The following is a 14962-nucleotide window of genomic DNA, read 5'->3' on the forward strand; positions in this document are numbered from 1 at the left end:
CTAGTGAATAGTTTTGTTGCCTAGACGACATACCTCTAATGCCTTTTTGCGTGCAAGTAGAAGGAACATGTTTTCAAGTTTGCTCAACATCAACAACAGAAATCATTACTAACCTTAGTCATCTCTGTGCCTTTTGTGTTGCTTAGGGATGAGAAGGGGAGGGAGGGGTCGGTAAGAACTGTGATACAGAATCATCCTCTTCAATAGCGATGCCTCGCTTCATGTTTGGCCTTCTGTCTTCTGCACCGGTACAGCCTGAATATATTCGGAGAGCAACTGGGTTTTGCTCTTTAACAGTCCTGCTTGTAATTGATAGTTCTTGCTGTAAGTACATGATAAAATAAGGAAAACAGAAAGAGTAGAGTGCTACAGGTTGAAATAGGGCATGAGCCTCCTTAGAGCCGTCATCACAGGCAGGGACTTTGGTCCAAGCTCCGTGGAAACTTCCATTTAAGTTCTGCACGGTTTTAGGCAGCTCAGGCTTACCTGTTTGAGTGGACAGGGTTCCTACTCTGAAAAACTAAAATTTGGGGATAGTTTTCATGTTTGCTTTCAGAGAAATATATTTAATGAAGTCAAGTTCTCTTTGGTTAAATCAAATGAGATGATGGTGAATATTTTCCAGTGGGACGGGAAACACCACAGCCTGGACTAAGTGATCTCATGTGCTATAAATGAACAGTAAAGTCATCCTTAACGAACGTGGTAGGGCACAGAGCTCACGAGCCTCACCCTTTCCCATCTTACTTTCAAAGTGCTGGGGTACCTTGAGAATACAAGGCCTTTTGACAGAACATAGCACTGTCTTCAGTTTCCTTGTGTAGACTGACATGAATTGCGGCAAGAGACTTTGCCATTTGAGTCTGATTTAATGATGGTATGGGGATGGGTGGGAGAAGAGTGCTGTGAGAACACAGTAAATTGTATATTACACAGAATTTTGGCTTTTTCTATTTTGTGTGCAAAGTTTCTTTTTCCAAAGATGAGAAAAACAAAAATCGAAACTTAGAAAGAATTGGTAATGCAACATCTTAGGAGTGCCACAGAGAAAAGAAAGAGGTGATGAGAAAGTGGATCTGCAATGGCTCCATTGCCAGTGGAGAAAGGACAGAGTGAGGAAATTATTTTCTTTATAGAAAGGGAAACCTTTTATTAAATTGGCAATCTTTGCAGTGTTCTCATTCTGCGGTGGATTGCAGATTTCATCTAGAAATGGGTAAAGTTCAAAAGGTTCATGAGTTTAGTTTAGGAAGTTATTCAAAGCTGATCTCAACTTCAGTCACTTTTTTCTGTCTCTGCCTTGCTGGCTAACTCAACTTAATTCCTTGTCTCCTTTCTCAGAATTTTCCTGCATACCTTTCTCTCAGTTACAGCTATTTTTATAAGAATCAGAGATGTCTGTTCAGCACTGTGAGCTTGTTCCTTAATTCTGTCTTTTTTCTAGACTGCAGAGCACAGCTGGTAGAAATGAATACTATAAGGTTTTTTTTTTTAACATCCATTAAACTAAGTGCTGGATTTAATCTTTCTTTTCAAAAATATTTTAAGATACATTTCTTGGTTGTAGCTGGTTAGCTCTGAGTCTGTTAAATAGTACAATTTCCATATTAAATTAGGAAGAGAGAGAACATGTTTATGAACAGAAAGAGAATCTCAAGCCTTTCTGTACGGTAATTATTGTTATTACTATCGTGTTCTTGTTTCCCCTTTGTATGGAGCAAGGGTTGAACTGCCTTCTGCTTGTAGGTTTTATTGTACAAAACACCCCTCCTCTGTTAAAAAGAGTTTGATGTAGCGGCAGGAGTGATAGGATAGCTGTAATCCAGAATTAACTGTTAAGGGAAATTAGGAGGGAATAAGCCATTGCCTGGCCAGGGTGTCCTGTGAATATCTGCTGCTTCCATAAAGATCACTAGAAATTAGTAGATTTTAAGCCCTGGTTCTGTCCCAGGGCCTGGAAGAACTGGGGTGTGTTGAGTCAGGAGATCTGCAGGTGCCTTAAGCTGGCCCTGATATTGGGCACCTGTTCTCCATGGTGTCTCCTGTCTTGCTCAGAGTGACGTAGAGCAAGCGGAGAGTGCCCGGGTTCAGGGGGCTCCGACATTAAAGCCTGACTTGTTTTTTCAGGCTTTAAAGTCTGTGTTGAAACCCAGAGATCACTTACAGCATGTGTTCTAGGGCTTCAGCAAAATGCTGTATTTTGTATGTCCGTGCTTTATTCCCATGTCCTCATCATCCTCCTTTTGCTCTCTTTCTCCAAGCAGCCATCTGTACAGACTTTGCAACATCCTCTGTCCTGAGTGATTAATGCAGCATAAGGTCATTTCTCACAGTCATCTTGTAACTTCCTGTGGCATAGCCCGTACAGCTTGCTCATCTTAACTTAACTTAACTGCCACCGAAATCCAGCATTACTAGGAAGTTTTTAAATCTGTCCCTTGGGAAATGATTCACATGAAAGGCTCCTGGGAAGCCAGGAACTTGCAGTTCATTGTCAAAGAAAAGGGCTGTAACTCAAATTTGGTTGCTGTCTTTGTTTTCGTTTGATAAAGGAGATAGAAAACATTTATGTATCTGTGCATTTATTTATTTTCTCTCCAAAAAAAAGAAATGCTCCAGAATGCTCCAGAATAAAAGTTTGAAGAGAGAGGCTTTCACCAAGGATAGACTGGTCCACTCCAACTCAAAAAAATGCTAATACACAAATAATTAGTAGGGGATCACTATTGAGGTTAACTGCGGGGAGCCTGGAGCTATACGTAAATGTGAATAAAGTAACTCTGATACATTATGCTGCATTTTGCATGTTCTTGTTAAGAAAATCTTTGATTTAATCAAAGATTTAAAACCAAGATTTTTGATTTAATCTTTAAATTCACTGAGGTGCGACGCAGCAGGTTTAATCCGAAGAAAATAAATATTTCTTTAATGTTTCATTATTTTTCTGTAGGAAAATAGCAAATTAAAGATCCATTTCTTTTCTGCAAGCAGAGTAAGTTTTTACTCAAACAGGATTAAACAGCAATGCATACTTACTGGCGCTTGGCCAGATAGCTCATTTTTTGCAGAAGTGGCTTCAATATTGTTGTTTCTTAAATGTGTCAACACACTTGGCATTTTCCAGACAAGAATCCTGGTCCTAATAGCAAAATTAGCTATTTTGCTTTGTTTCAAAAAGATATCATTTGAATGAAGACAGAATATTTTGAGAGTGATAAACATGGGCCACAAGTTCAAGGAAGTTGCGTAGTGCTTTCTGTAGTCTGTCTGATGCTCAAGGTAAAAGTTGAAATGGACCACATCTACTTCACATTTCTAATTTTTTTCTTTGAACGGCAGTTTAATGATTGAAGCCCTGAAGCTTCCCTGCAAGAGAAGTGATTTTCATTCTCAGCTTTAAACTGGAGCAGTATTTCTCATCTGAGAAATAAAAATTCCTCTCTGTAGTCTGGAGCTAATTGCCCCACGTTATAATTTGGTGTTCTGCAGTAGTGTCGCTGTATTTGCACCCAACTTACAATGTTTCCAAAGTGCCCCGTCCTTCCACTGTACCGCTGGTGTGCTGTGGTCTTTCCTCCTGCTGCGCTGCCTTAACGTCTAACAGTATTTTCCTGTGTCTCAGGACAGCGAAGCAGACTGTTTCCTCTTCTGAAGTAGTGTTATCCACATAATGACTACTTAATTTGTCTGGATTTAAGCAATTCAGTAAGCTCTCATCACGAGTCACAAAAATATCAGATTATCTTACATAATACCGAACATAATCAAAAACTTTACAGGGCATCCATTTCATTCTCCCTCGTTTTAACCTACTCTTCCCCTTTAAATATGTGTCAAATCCATTATTTTAAATATGCAGTTTAAGTTTGCCATTAAAGTGTGCTTACACAAATTCATCATTAATATCTGACATCCCTTACTGTGAAATGAATGCTTTTGATGGGAAGTATTTTTAGTGTATTGTTTAATGTTTAGTGTTTAAGAAGTGCATTGTTCTTGGGTATCGTGCTGCGGATGCTATCTTTTTGTTCTTTGATGGATGAGAAGAGGGAAACAGCGTGGCAGCATTTATTTAAACCATCTTAAGAACACTATTGTGTACCTATTAAACCAAAAGAAGATGAAAAAATAGACAGCCAAACTTGAAATAGGGCTTTTTCTTAAATTGTGAAATGTTTCATTAGACTCCACTTTGAACACTTCAGTTTCTTTTTATTTAATTTAACGAGAAGCTTTTAGCTTAGAATTTATGCCAATAAAAGCCTTGCAGAGAAGAGTCTGCAGCATATTCTGATAATGCTGGGCTGGAAGGAAGTCGAGCTGGTGGAATTTGAGGTGAGGACTGGCATGGGGCGGTAGCACACCCCTTCATCTCGCTCCTTGCGTTTTTTAATGCCCGTCTTCCTTCTGAGAATTGGATTGTATGTTCTGTTGTCTTTTGCCAAATGCGAGCTGACAGACTGCAGCTCCATGAACGCTCAGCTTCTGCTGAGAACCAAGGAGCCTGCTATTTGAAGACAATTAGCTGCTGTGGCTTTGGTGAATAGTCTATTATATATGATCTGACAGATCACTCTGCATATTATTATTTTAAATGATACAGTGCAGGGCTCTGCTGGAGAATAAATTGAAACTTCCCACGTCAGTCCCTTGGGGCAAACACCATTTCAGGCTGAAGGTGATGTCATGAACGTGGTTGTGTTTTTTATATTAGCCACGGGGAGCACAGAATAATCATAGCCTGTTTTTAGGCTGTATTGTCAGCATGTAGCCTTTTGCCAAGGAGAACCAGTTTGGGTTCCACTTACTGCTTTTGGAGCAAACTAAACCAAAAATTGCAGGATGAATCAAGACCTGTAATACAATGCGGCTGATCCTGTGGAACAGTATTTTTCAATTACAGTTGGATTTGAAAAATGCTGCAAACCCTGACATTAACTTTTTGCTTAATGGAAAGTGGTTTGGGATGGGGATTTAAGCCTTTATTCTCGTATCTGTTTTATACTACTGAATAATTGTTCCTTTTGTGCTGAAAGGTGCAGTGGAACAATATGTTGCCTTTGAGCTCTCAGGGCTAAGAGCTACAAAACTTGCTCAGGTCACGCGAAGGAGGTTGGAGTTTGTCCGTCAGATGTCCTGATGACCCGGTTCACCCTTAATCACTCTCCATCGTTAACGCCTGGTAAATCTTTGGTGGCTTTATGCCCCCTTGACTGATAACAGGTTCAGCCAGAAATGGCAGGAGAAGCCGTTTGTTGGAAGCGGGGTTCCCTGTGTAGCATGAAATGCTATAATGTGAAGATAAAGGCACATCGGAGGAACCCAGTGAGGAGCCCAGGATTATGCTGTAGGTGACTTAAAGAGGTGGAAGAGACAATAGCAGCAGGGAGTACTTCAACCTCCTTTGAAACCAGAACAAAAAATCTCCCTTCTCTGACGATTAATTTGCCTCATGCTATCAACTAAGAAATCTCGCAACTCATGTTAAGTATATTTGCATTTATTTAGAATGCTAAAATGTATTTATGTCGGGTTTTTTTTTCTCCTTTTACTTTTGTCACAGCAACCTGAAGAGGAGCAGTCAGCATGTGATGTCACCAGCTCCAGTTCCTCTGCCGATGACACCATGTCTTTGGAAAGAAACTCATCCCTGGGCAGCGACACTTCCCTTCCCTTCCCACCGACGCTGAACTTCATGAGGCCCAAGGACAGGTACAGTTTGGACGGAAGCTGCATTAACATGGTGGCTGCGGAGGGAAGAGGAGGTGAACCCACTGGCCCAGGAGAGACGGAAGAAGAGTTGGATAGCATAACAGATGTGCCTGCGCATTCCTCTGTCTTGAGAAACCCCATGCGACCGCTGTCACCTTTCCGTCGGCATAGTTGGGGGCCAGGAAAGAATGCCACCAACGAAGCAGAAATAAATCAGAGGAGGTGAGTGAAAACCTACCTTGATTTACTTTGTACCCACTCACGCATATTCATGTAAGCTTTGGATTTGACGTGATAAAAACAGAGAAATGAGGATGTCTCTTTCTCTTTTTTTCACTCTGCAGAGTGAAAAAAAATCTCCTCACATATATTTTTTAAATAAAATTTCAGGATGAAAGTACTTAATGCCTATAGTACCTACTTCAGCTTTCCAGAGTGTAGAAAGAATGACTCAAAGCTTATTAAAGTGACTGGAAATGCCTTGCAACAGATTTTCCATTTGAATTATCACCGCCCCTTTCTATATGAAGGGTGTTGTTAAAGGAATTGTTGGAGTGTTAAATCTCATTGACCACAAAATAAACACAGCCACTATTGCTCTGACTTGTATTAAGAGATAGTATGGGCTTTAGGGTATTGAACAGAAGTGTAGAGGCTCCTTATGTGAGCCTCTACAGTAGGTGGTGGGTAGTGGTGAGGTGGATAGTTCCCATCAGACTCCTGATAAATTTTCAAGGAGAGTTGGTTTCACCTCAGTCACTGGTCGACAGTACCACCTAAAACACATATCCAGCATTCCTGCCGGTGCCCCGGAAGATACTCTGTTTTCCCTTTTGTTCTTTCAGAAAATACATTAGGGAGAGTCCTAACAGCAAAGTGTCGGTGAGATTGTTTGTGGCAACTGTCTATGAGGAGAAGCGGTGTCTTTTTCTAGAGCTGCTCATCCCTCTTACCTCAACTGGGGAAAAAAAAAGAAATAAAAGAAGACATACACCAAAAAAATAATCTGAGCAAGCCCACGGAAGCCTGTGCGTTGGGTGCTCCAACCCCGCCATGCCCCGTGCGTGCTGGCACGGTTCGGCTTTCGAGTTGCGCTGAGCTATTCAGTTATATCGGTTCTGTGGGCAGGCAGCTAGGGTCAAACCCTTTGCCGTCCGCAGGCAGCGGAGGTTTGGTCGTTGTTTTTAGTGTGTTTGGCTTTTAGAGCAGGTGTGGCCAGTTGTTTTCGGAGGATCGGGATGACGTAGCCTCCCTTGGCTTCGGGGCAGGCTGCGAGTTGAGGCACGCAGCGCAGCGCGGCGTCGCTCTCGGGTGCTGGCCCATGGGGAGTGCGGAGAGCTGCAGCCTTTCTGGGTCACAGTTCTGTTTTTAAGCTAACCTGAATCTTGGGTGATGCTATTAAACCCAGCCGCGGACAATGAGTTCCTGGTAAATAGTTACGGGGCAGTTAGGATAATCCGGTGAGAGCCAGGAGTCTCCCTTTTGCAATGTAGGCACATGGTTTTCCTTAACACATTTGAAGCTGTGTGACTTACTAAAGGAAGATTATGAACCCTTCTGATTTTAAAGCCAGTGCTGAAAAATATGAAGGGCTCTCCAAGCAACACCGAGTGAAAGATGGCTTTTTATTTACTTTTTCCTATTATTGTTACCGCCACCTTTTTTGAACGTCATTCCAGGTCCCCAGGTGATATTTAAATAAATAAAGTAATACCTATCTTGTAAAGCTTCCAAAGAGTCAGCATCAGGTGTATAAGCTGATTTATGACACAACGAGTCCATAAACTCATTCAGAAAGATTTATTTTTAAGTGTAGGACCTGTTATGTAAGGATTTCTGAGAGTAATAAACTGCATAGCTAGCAATTACTGCTAATACTTAACAGATGGAGTTAAATTCTTCTGCATCAGAGTTTGGAGGCTATTTATGATATGGGAAAATACATCTATTGTAAATGTAAGATAATTTGGGTAAAGGAACAATAATTATTCTCATATGCTTTCAGATACAGTTGCCGCTTGATAAGGATAGCTGTGACATAGGTTAATTAGCGAAGAAAAGCTGGATGGGTCTTTGCTGCTGTTTTGTTCCTGGTTTTTTTTTGTGCCTTTGATGCAAAGAAATTTGGATTATTTACTGTTTTGTTTTTTTTCTTCTCTGTTCTTCCCATACATGGCTGTTGTGATGTTGACTGTTGTGTTTCCTAGTAAGCAAGAACAAATACCTAGGGAGTGAAGCCCATGCCAGTGGCTTTCATATGGACCAGTTAAATGTGGGGTGTTTGGTTGTGCATTTGTTGTATTCATGTCTAGTTTTCCATTCAAAGGGGAAAAGTCTTTACTGTAATTTGACTTGTGGAAACTTTTTAAGTGAAGTCACATGAAGTGCAAGCCTTATCTAAGGTCTGTACTGCTGACAGGCTGGACCTGCCCCCCGGCACTTCTCTGGCCCTTGGGCGAGCAGTTCAGCTCGCTAAATTAGCGGAAAAACAGTTCAACCAAAAAAAGTGGAATTGCCACCAGAACCAACCCAAGGACAGAGGCAGGATTGCACAGGCAGGATATGGAGGACAGCGGGACTGCCTTTTATGACAGTGGTAAGCCACTAAATAAGCCAAACAAAATGTGCCTCCTGGCTGAGTAGGGAACTCGCAGCCGGGTCCAGCTGCTGTCCCACCCCCACAGAAAGTCTTTCCATTGACTGCAGAAGCACCTGAGTCAAGCTGCAGCAGAGCTGCTGGTATAGGACCCAAGCAGTCCGCCCAGAAAGCTATATTTTTTATGATTTGATCTTTTCCAGTGTTGTAGATTTTCTCTTTGTAGGAGGCAGGAACATAAAATTTTGTTCACATAAAGTATTTTAAAAACTAGCATCTTAAATAAAATGTGGAAAAAATGCCCAGTTCTCCCTTTTTACCTCTCTCCTCAAATCCATCTCATGGATAATTCTCGTGCCATGTGTTGCTATTAAAGACATAAAGACAACTAACAAGGCTTCCACAAAAGGGATGTTCATCCTTCCCTAATTCTTAGCATTCATAGTGGGTATTAAGTATTTCTCTTTTAACAACAAGGCAGTGTTGTTAATGTTCATGTCTGAGGAAAGAAATGACTGCATTTTTCACTGATGGATTAAGCGCTGCAAAACTGAACCCATTGTTAATCATGGTTGTTTATAGCTTCTGTCAAATAGCTTGTCCTAGTCTAAACTTAAAACTGACTTGGGTTTGGCAGCAGCTAACCTGCAACACTTACCAGTACCTGTTCAACCTTTTTTCTGTTGGAAAAAAAAATATGAGAGAGAGATTCATTTCTTGCTCTAGTACTTCATTTAAATTTTCTCTGATATTTCCATTCCCTCTGTTATTTGTGCTGGGGATAATAATTCTTCAGCTGCTATTTGTTCATTTTATTCCGTTCAGTTTGCTGACTACTGTCCATGATTCATTTTCAGTTCTATGCGAGTTCTGGGGGATGGTATAAAGAAGCCTCCCATTCATAGGAGAAGGTACAAAGCCCATTAACTTGACTAACCGTTTTACGTTTGAATGTCTACTAACTCCATACCATCATGCTAGTTAATGTGAGGCCAGTCACTGCCTCTCAAAGCATTTGTTTTACTGAGTTGAGCATCCAACTCGGCTGCTTTCCCTCTTTAGTCTGACGTGGGCCACTTCTTATGACTTGTAGAGCACATGCTAAAGCCATTTCCTCCAGGACAGTGTGGTAGTAATTTTGATAAATCTTGGACATCATTTTGTGGGGTTTTTCCATGTGTAAGATTTGAAGTTGTATTAAAATGATTGTTTACCTGCAAGCATATGCTTAACTTTTATTTAAAGCACATCAGAGACCAGTGCCAAGCCTTACAGGGTGGGCACCTGAGGGAATGCATGAGAAACGATCTCAAAGTTAGAGAATGCTCTGCAGATCTGCAGCTGGTAATGGCTCTAATTTTACTCTTTTGCTGTTTTTTTAAAACCGTCTTCCTAAAAAAAAATAGAAAATTAGTACTTTTGTTTCCATATTTTTTTATTTTCTTCCACTTTCAGTTCCTCATCCTTCATGCAAATACATATTTTCACACATGTAACCTTTGAGCTATCTATTAACATATAAAGTTGGACACTAATTTTTGACTTAGCAGCCATGTGGGTTGTCCACTTTTATACATTTAAGTTTAACCTCTCTCCTTCGGTGATTGAACCTCTGCTGATCTCCCATAGCCTGTTACCTGTCCTCCTCCTGTGGCAGGTTATCAGAAGATTTCTTTTCCTTTGAAATGGATGGGGTTTTCCGTAGCGTTAGCCTAGGTTACCTAGATCCGTGTGTAAACAAACTTCCATATCTTCACACATGGGAAAAATGTTACCGTGGCCTTACCGTGCATCTGCATAAATGAAGCCGTATGAGTAATGCTGTACAGTTCAGGAGAGGGCTCTTAAAAAAAGAAAAAAGAGGAAAGACACAAGAAAGAACATAAATTTTTGACTTCTATGAAGCCACTTTATTTGCATCGCTCTTTGCTCTGTAAGAGGAAGCTTAGTGCTTCTCAACTCATGCGAATCAGCGTCTTTTTACTATTTTTATGTTAATACTTACAGTTCCTACTACAGAAGAGCCTTGAGTCAAGCCTGAGACACTGAACTTAAAACATACTGTCAAGAAAGTATGTCTCAAATAGGCAACATGAAATACTTAGTAATTTCTGAAAATTTATGATAATTCTTACATTAGCATTCTCTCTTCCTCTTTTCTGGCCTCCCAACCATTTTGATATCATCCTCTAGTTGCAGAGTGACAGCCTGAAACTAATTCCAGCAATTCATGTTCTCACACAAGGCTATTGTATATAATAGCTCTCCCCCCCGCCCCACCCCCAAAGTTGTTTTCTGTAGAGGGCTTTTGCTTGCTATACAATGATCTCTGCTGTGTTTTTATGGTGTTGCCAATAGGTTGTGGGTGGCTCACCAGCAGGGTTATAATTCTATAAGTCTCTGTTTTCCATAGCTCTTGCCAAGGGGTCTTTATCCCTCTCTGAGATCTTCTACCACTTCCAGGCTTCCTCCTGCATGTGTGCCCACTTTCTTTCTCCCTCCATCTCTCCTCCCCTCCTCTCTTCTGCTTTCCTTTTCTGCCGTCTTAGCATTTTAGATTGTCATTATAAAGTGGCGAAAATCTAGAACCGATGCATCTTTTTAAACACACTGTCTAGGTTAAATGTTATGTCATTTCTCTGGCAAGGAAAATTCTCTCTCCTTCCATTCCTAAGTAAACGGAAGAATTACTGACTTTTGCAAACAAATCAGTGAAAGGAAATTAGTGTAGTATCAGCTCCGGTGATTGAGACCAAGGGTCCGTCTAGTCCACTGTTCTAGTGGCCGGAAGCAGAAGCCAAGGGGAAGCATGAGCGATACCTCCCCATCACCTCCCCACCTCAGGCCTCACCTACTTTCTGCTCAGGGGATTTCCTGACCCGCAGGGCTGAACACACCACTGGGAGTGCAAACTGAGGAGATGTGTAATGCAGAAAGGCTTATGTGGCCATGAAGACTTGGTTCTTTTATGATCTCAAAATATCGAATCCCCTTTCCTCGCTAACACTTCCCTCTACCACCACGGTTTAGTGAGAGCACGATTAGGCCCTTGGATTGTTTTCATGTTACGGGAAGGTGTGCCTCCGTAAAGCATGTTCACAGTAACGTGCTGAGAACTGTTAGTGCAGAGCACCTAGAGCTTTGGTGTGCAAAGTACAGGTACTTCAGACGTGTCCTCACCCTGTTAACGTCCTTGATAAAACAGATAGCAATTTTTTGAACTCCACCTTTAAACGCCCATCCTCAAACCCTTCCTGAATTTTTCCCGTGTTGTACTGCATGTATACAAGGAATACAATACAAGGAAATGGCAAAAGACAGATGCAGTCAGTGGCTTTAAACCTTCTTTTGTGCCATCTCAGGTTTCTGGCACTGAAAAATCCTGGTGCAAGGATACGTGGACCGGTATGGCTCTTTTCATAGGCTCCTGGCATGAAGCAAAGTGCGCTCTGGCCATGTCCTGTCCTTGCACGGATCACGTGCCAGAGCTGGGAGAAGGAGTTGGGCAGTACGGCTTGGGCCCGAGCTGTGCTGATGCAAAATTCCTTTCAGACGATATATGTTTCCCAGGACAGCTTTTGAAGTATTTAGAGGTCCTTTATACACGGTAGCTGACAAGAAGAACCTGCAGTTGGGCCGTAATTGCACAGAGGAAAAATAACCAAAGCAGTATTTAAAATGACAACCAAAAATATTGGCATGCTGTATTTCCATCTCCTGTGTCTTTCATGAGGTACCTTGGGACGCTTTTGGGGTATGCTGAAAGCTTTTCTAGTCAAAATAGTGTTTCAAGGACTCTAATTGAGATTAATCACAAGTTAATAGTGAGACAAGCCTCTTTTTTTTCCTCCAGCCTCTTTCACTGGTTTACTCTGCAGCATTAAGAATGTCACTCTCCATTCTTGTTTCTCGCAAGGGTTTTCTGAGGTTATTAATACCTGTATGGCGGGGACTTACATATTTAAATGTTTGTAAGGGATTCTTTTTCTGATTTTGGATGAGAGTTGCCAGGACAATACTAATTATTACTAACATAACAGCTATGTGATTCCTAATGCAAAATAGGCTTTCGTGGTTTCAGTCCTGTTTTCCCCCAAAACATCTCTCCCCACGAGGAGCGATTTCTCCAGTATGTTGTGTACCCACTAATGGGATTGATTGGTTTGAGGGAAGTGTGAGCTGTCCTACCACCTGTTTAGTGGTAGCTGAGGACTTGAGTCATTTGGGGGAATCTGGTGTGTTCTGACAACCAGAAATATATATTAGCTATTGCATTATTGTGTGTGTGTGTGTGTGTTTTAATATAAAGATATGCGTGAGTGAGAGTCTTTTAACGTTCCCGTGTTCCGTAACAATCCAATAATCACAGCCCTTTTCCTTTCTTTGCCTCTTTTGATGTTCCTAGTTTGAGCTGGTGTCCCTCTGGCGTACAGTTCATTGCCATGGGTCCTGACTTTAATTGTAGAAGGTATGGTATAAATAAATGCGCAGCAGCAGCAAAGGAGCGCACTGCAAAAACTGTATTGTCGGCTTTTCATGTGTAGTCTTTTTCTTCGCTGCTCTGGCTGAAACGTGCACGTGTGTGTTTGCTTCGTCTGCTTTTTCAGCAATTAGGCTTGGTAATGGGTCTTCTAAAAATGGGTGCAGGTGAAGGTGGTGGCTGCTTTTCATTGGCCTTGCGTGTTAAAGAAGCTGCGCTGTTGGGTTCGAGCTGCTGTTTTCCTTGATGATTTTAAGGTGCGTTTTGCAGTAGTGATAATCAGAACGATACTTGTGACAGCAAAATAATCAAAGTGAGAGTTAATGTGATTCCGTGCTGCTTTGTTCTGGACAGATCTTTTAAAGGATTTAAGTTCGTACAGACTTACTCTTTGTAAATTGGAAGCTCTAGTTGCTTCTTCAAAGAGACTAATCATGTAAAACCTTCTGTGAAAAACCAATCTGATAGCCACAGATGAAAATTTCCCAGACATTTAAAATGCGCATCATCTGTAAAAAGTCCCAGTGTTGGGATTAATGCTTACAGGTCAGATCTTTACCTGATAATGTGCATTAACATAACTGCAGGCCTGTCTCCCATATTGTAGAGCTTCTGTTTTCCTCTAGCAGTTCTCACTGGTTGTGGGTAGAGCTTTTCCATTCATTTTCTGAAGACTAGATATTTATAAAGAAGGCAATCTGCACTTGAAGTTACAGAATTAATTTCAGTTTAGACTATATGCCCTAAGTAGTGATTATAGACCAGTACTACCACTTGACAGCTATTTGATGGGCTACACAATATTAATTGCAATTTTGAGCTGAATTATTTGTGTCACAACAAACTGCATGATTTTTTCTGTAATATCATGGTTGTTATCTTGGGATAGAAGAAAAAAATGTTTCTCTGTCCTAGCTAATCGATAGGAATGGGACTGATTTCTCTTTGCAGGTATTTTACAATAATCTTTATAATGCCTGCTGCTGATACACATTGTTGAGTCAAAATCTTCCTAAAGCAGATTAAACTGTGAGTGCCCCAACCAGTCCTCTGTCTCATTAACTAACATGAAAAAGCCTTTACAATAAACTAAATCTTCTTACTCAAGATTTATTGCAGTTCTTGCTTTGAAGATACATATTTATCAGCCACTTAATTCTTCTAGTGAAATGTACAACATTAGTAACTGTTATGCAAGTCTACCTGAATTTAAAACGCCCCTCGTTGTGTAAACAGTCTCTGCAATTTAGAGTGGTTTTTTCCCTTTAATTTGTTTGAACGTTAGCTGTTTGGCTGCTCAAACGTCATGATTAGCCTGAAGCTGAGATACACTTGTCCTTGAATTCAGGGTAGGCCCTGCTTCAAACCAGCAGGACTTTGTGCACATAAGATCAAACCTTATTGACATAGGTGTGCTCGTGTACCTGAAGGTGAATCTGTAAGCTTGCACATTAGCTCCAAATTGGAATTGCAATGGGTTTATCGATGCTTGGCCACAATGATGAGGAAGGTCAGAAGCAGAAGGTCGGTCAGGATGAGGGAAGATCAGGTGAAAATAATCATGTGTGAGACACTGTTTTGTGTAGGTGGGAATAGAGCGTATTAGCATTATATTCTGTAGAGATCGCTTGTCTGTCAAGAGTGGCCATCTCTGCAGAGGTTGGCCAAACCTTTTATATCTACCAGTTCTGCAAGCAAAAGTTTTGTAATTTGTTTAGTTTTGAGTGATCTTGTCTGGCTCCACTGGACAGACCTAGCTTAATAAGCAAATGAGACTAGGATTAATTGGCTGATGGAGACAACACTTACTGAATTAGGGAGGAAAAAGACACCAGCTTTGGCAGAAAGAAGGGCATCGTCACTGCTAAAGCTTTGTGCACTGACAAGTGCTAAATAGCCTCAGAAGATGCCTCTGCAAAGAGGAATATTGCATTCAGCACAGGGCTGATTTTGTGGCTGCTGGAAGGTGTAGTGTTCAAGTACAGGCAGCACTGGGCTATGAAGGGTAGTTCAGGTTGGGTGGCTTCATTCCCAAGGGGAGCCTAGTAAAGCTAACAAAATAGAATATGTAGAAATACCAAAATCTTTAAAAGAATGTTTCTAGATTTTCCTTTGCACCGTTCAAGCAAGGGGGAAAAATAGGGAAAAATCCATTGACCCAGGAGTTTGAATGT

The 14962-nt window shown here is 41.2% G+C and overlaps 1 protein-coding gene across 12 annotated transcripts in view; it reads left to right on the forward strand.

The window, feature by feature from the left end:
- AKAP13 (A-kinase anchoring protein 13) overlaps positions 1-14962 on the forward strand; it is a 237025-nt gene that overhangs the window by 174863 nt on the left and 47200 nt on the right. For 7 of the 12 annotated variants that reach the window (XM_068957945.1, XM_068957949.1, XM_068957948.1 and 4 more), the window contains 3 exons: positions 5564-5934; positions 9166-9219; positions 12714-12776. In XM_068957945.1, the coding sequence (XP_068814046.1) occupies positions 5564-5934; positions 9166-9219; positions 12714-12776 (488 nt within the window). The remainder of the gene's footprint in view (positions 1-5563; positions 5935-9165; positions 9220-12713; positions 12777-14962) is intronic. The other 5 variants (XM_068957951.1, XM_068957954.1, XM_068957955.1 and 2 more) reach the window with 2 other exon arrangements.

The sequence above is a fragment of the Struthio camelus genome, chromosome 12 (assembly GCF_040807025.1).
Source record: "Struthio camelus isolate bStrCam1 chromosome 12, bStrCam1.hap1, whole genome shotgun sequence".
Lineage (NCBI taxonomy): Eukaryota > Metazoa > Chordata > Aves > Struthioniformes > Struthionidae > Struthio > Struthio camelus.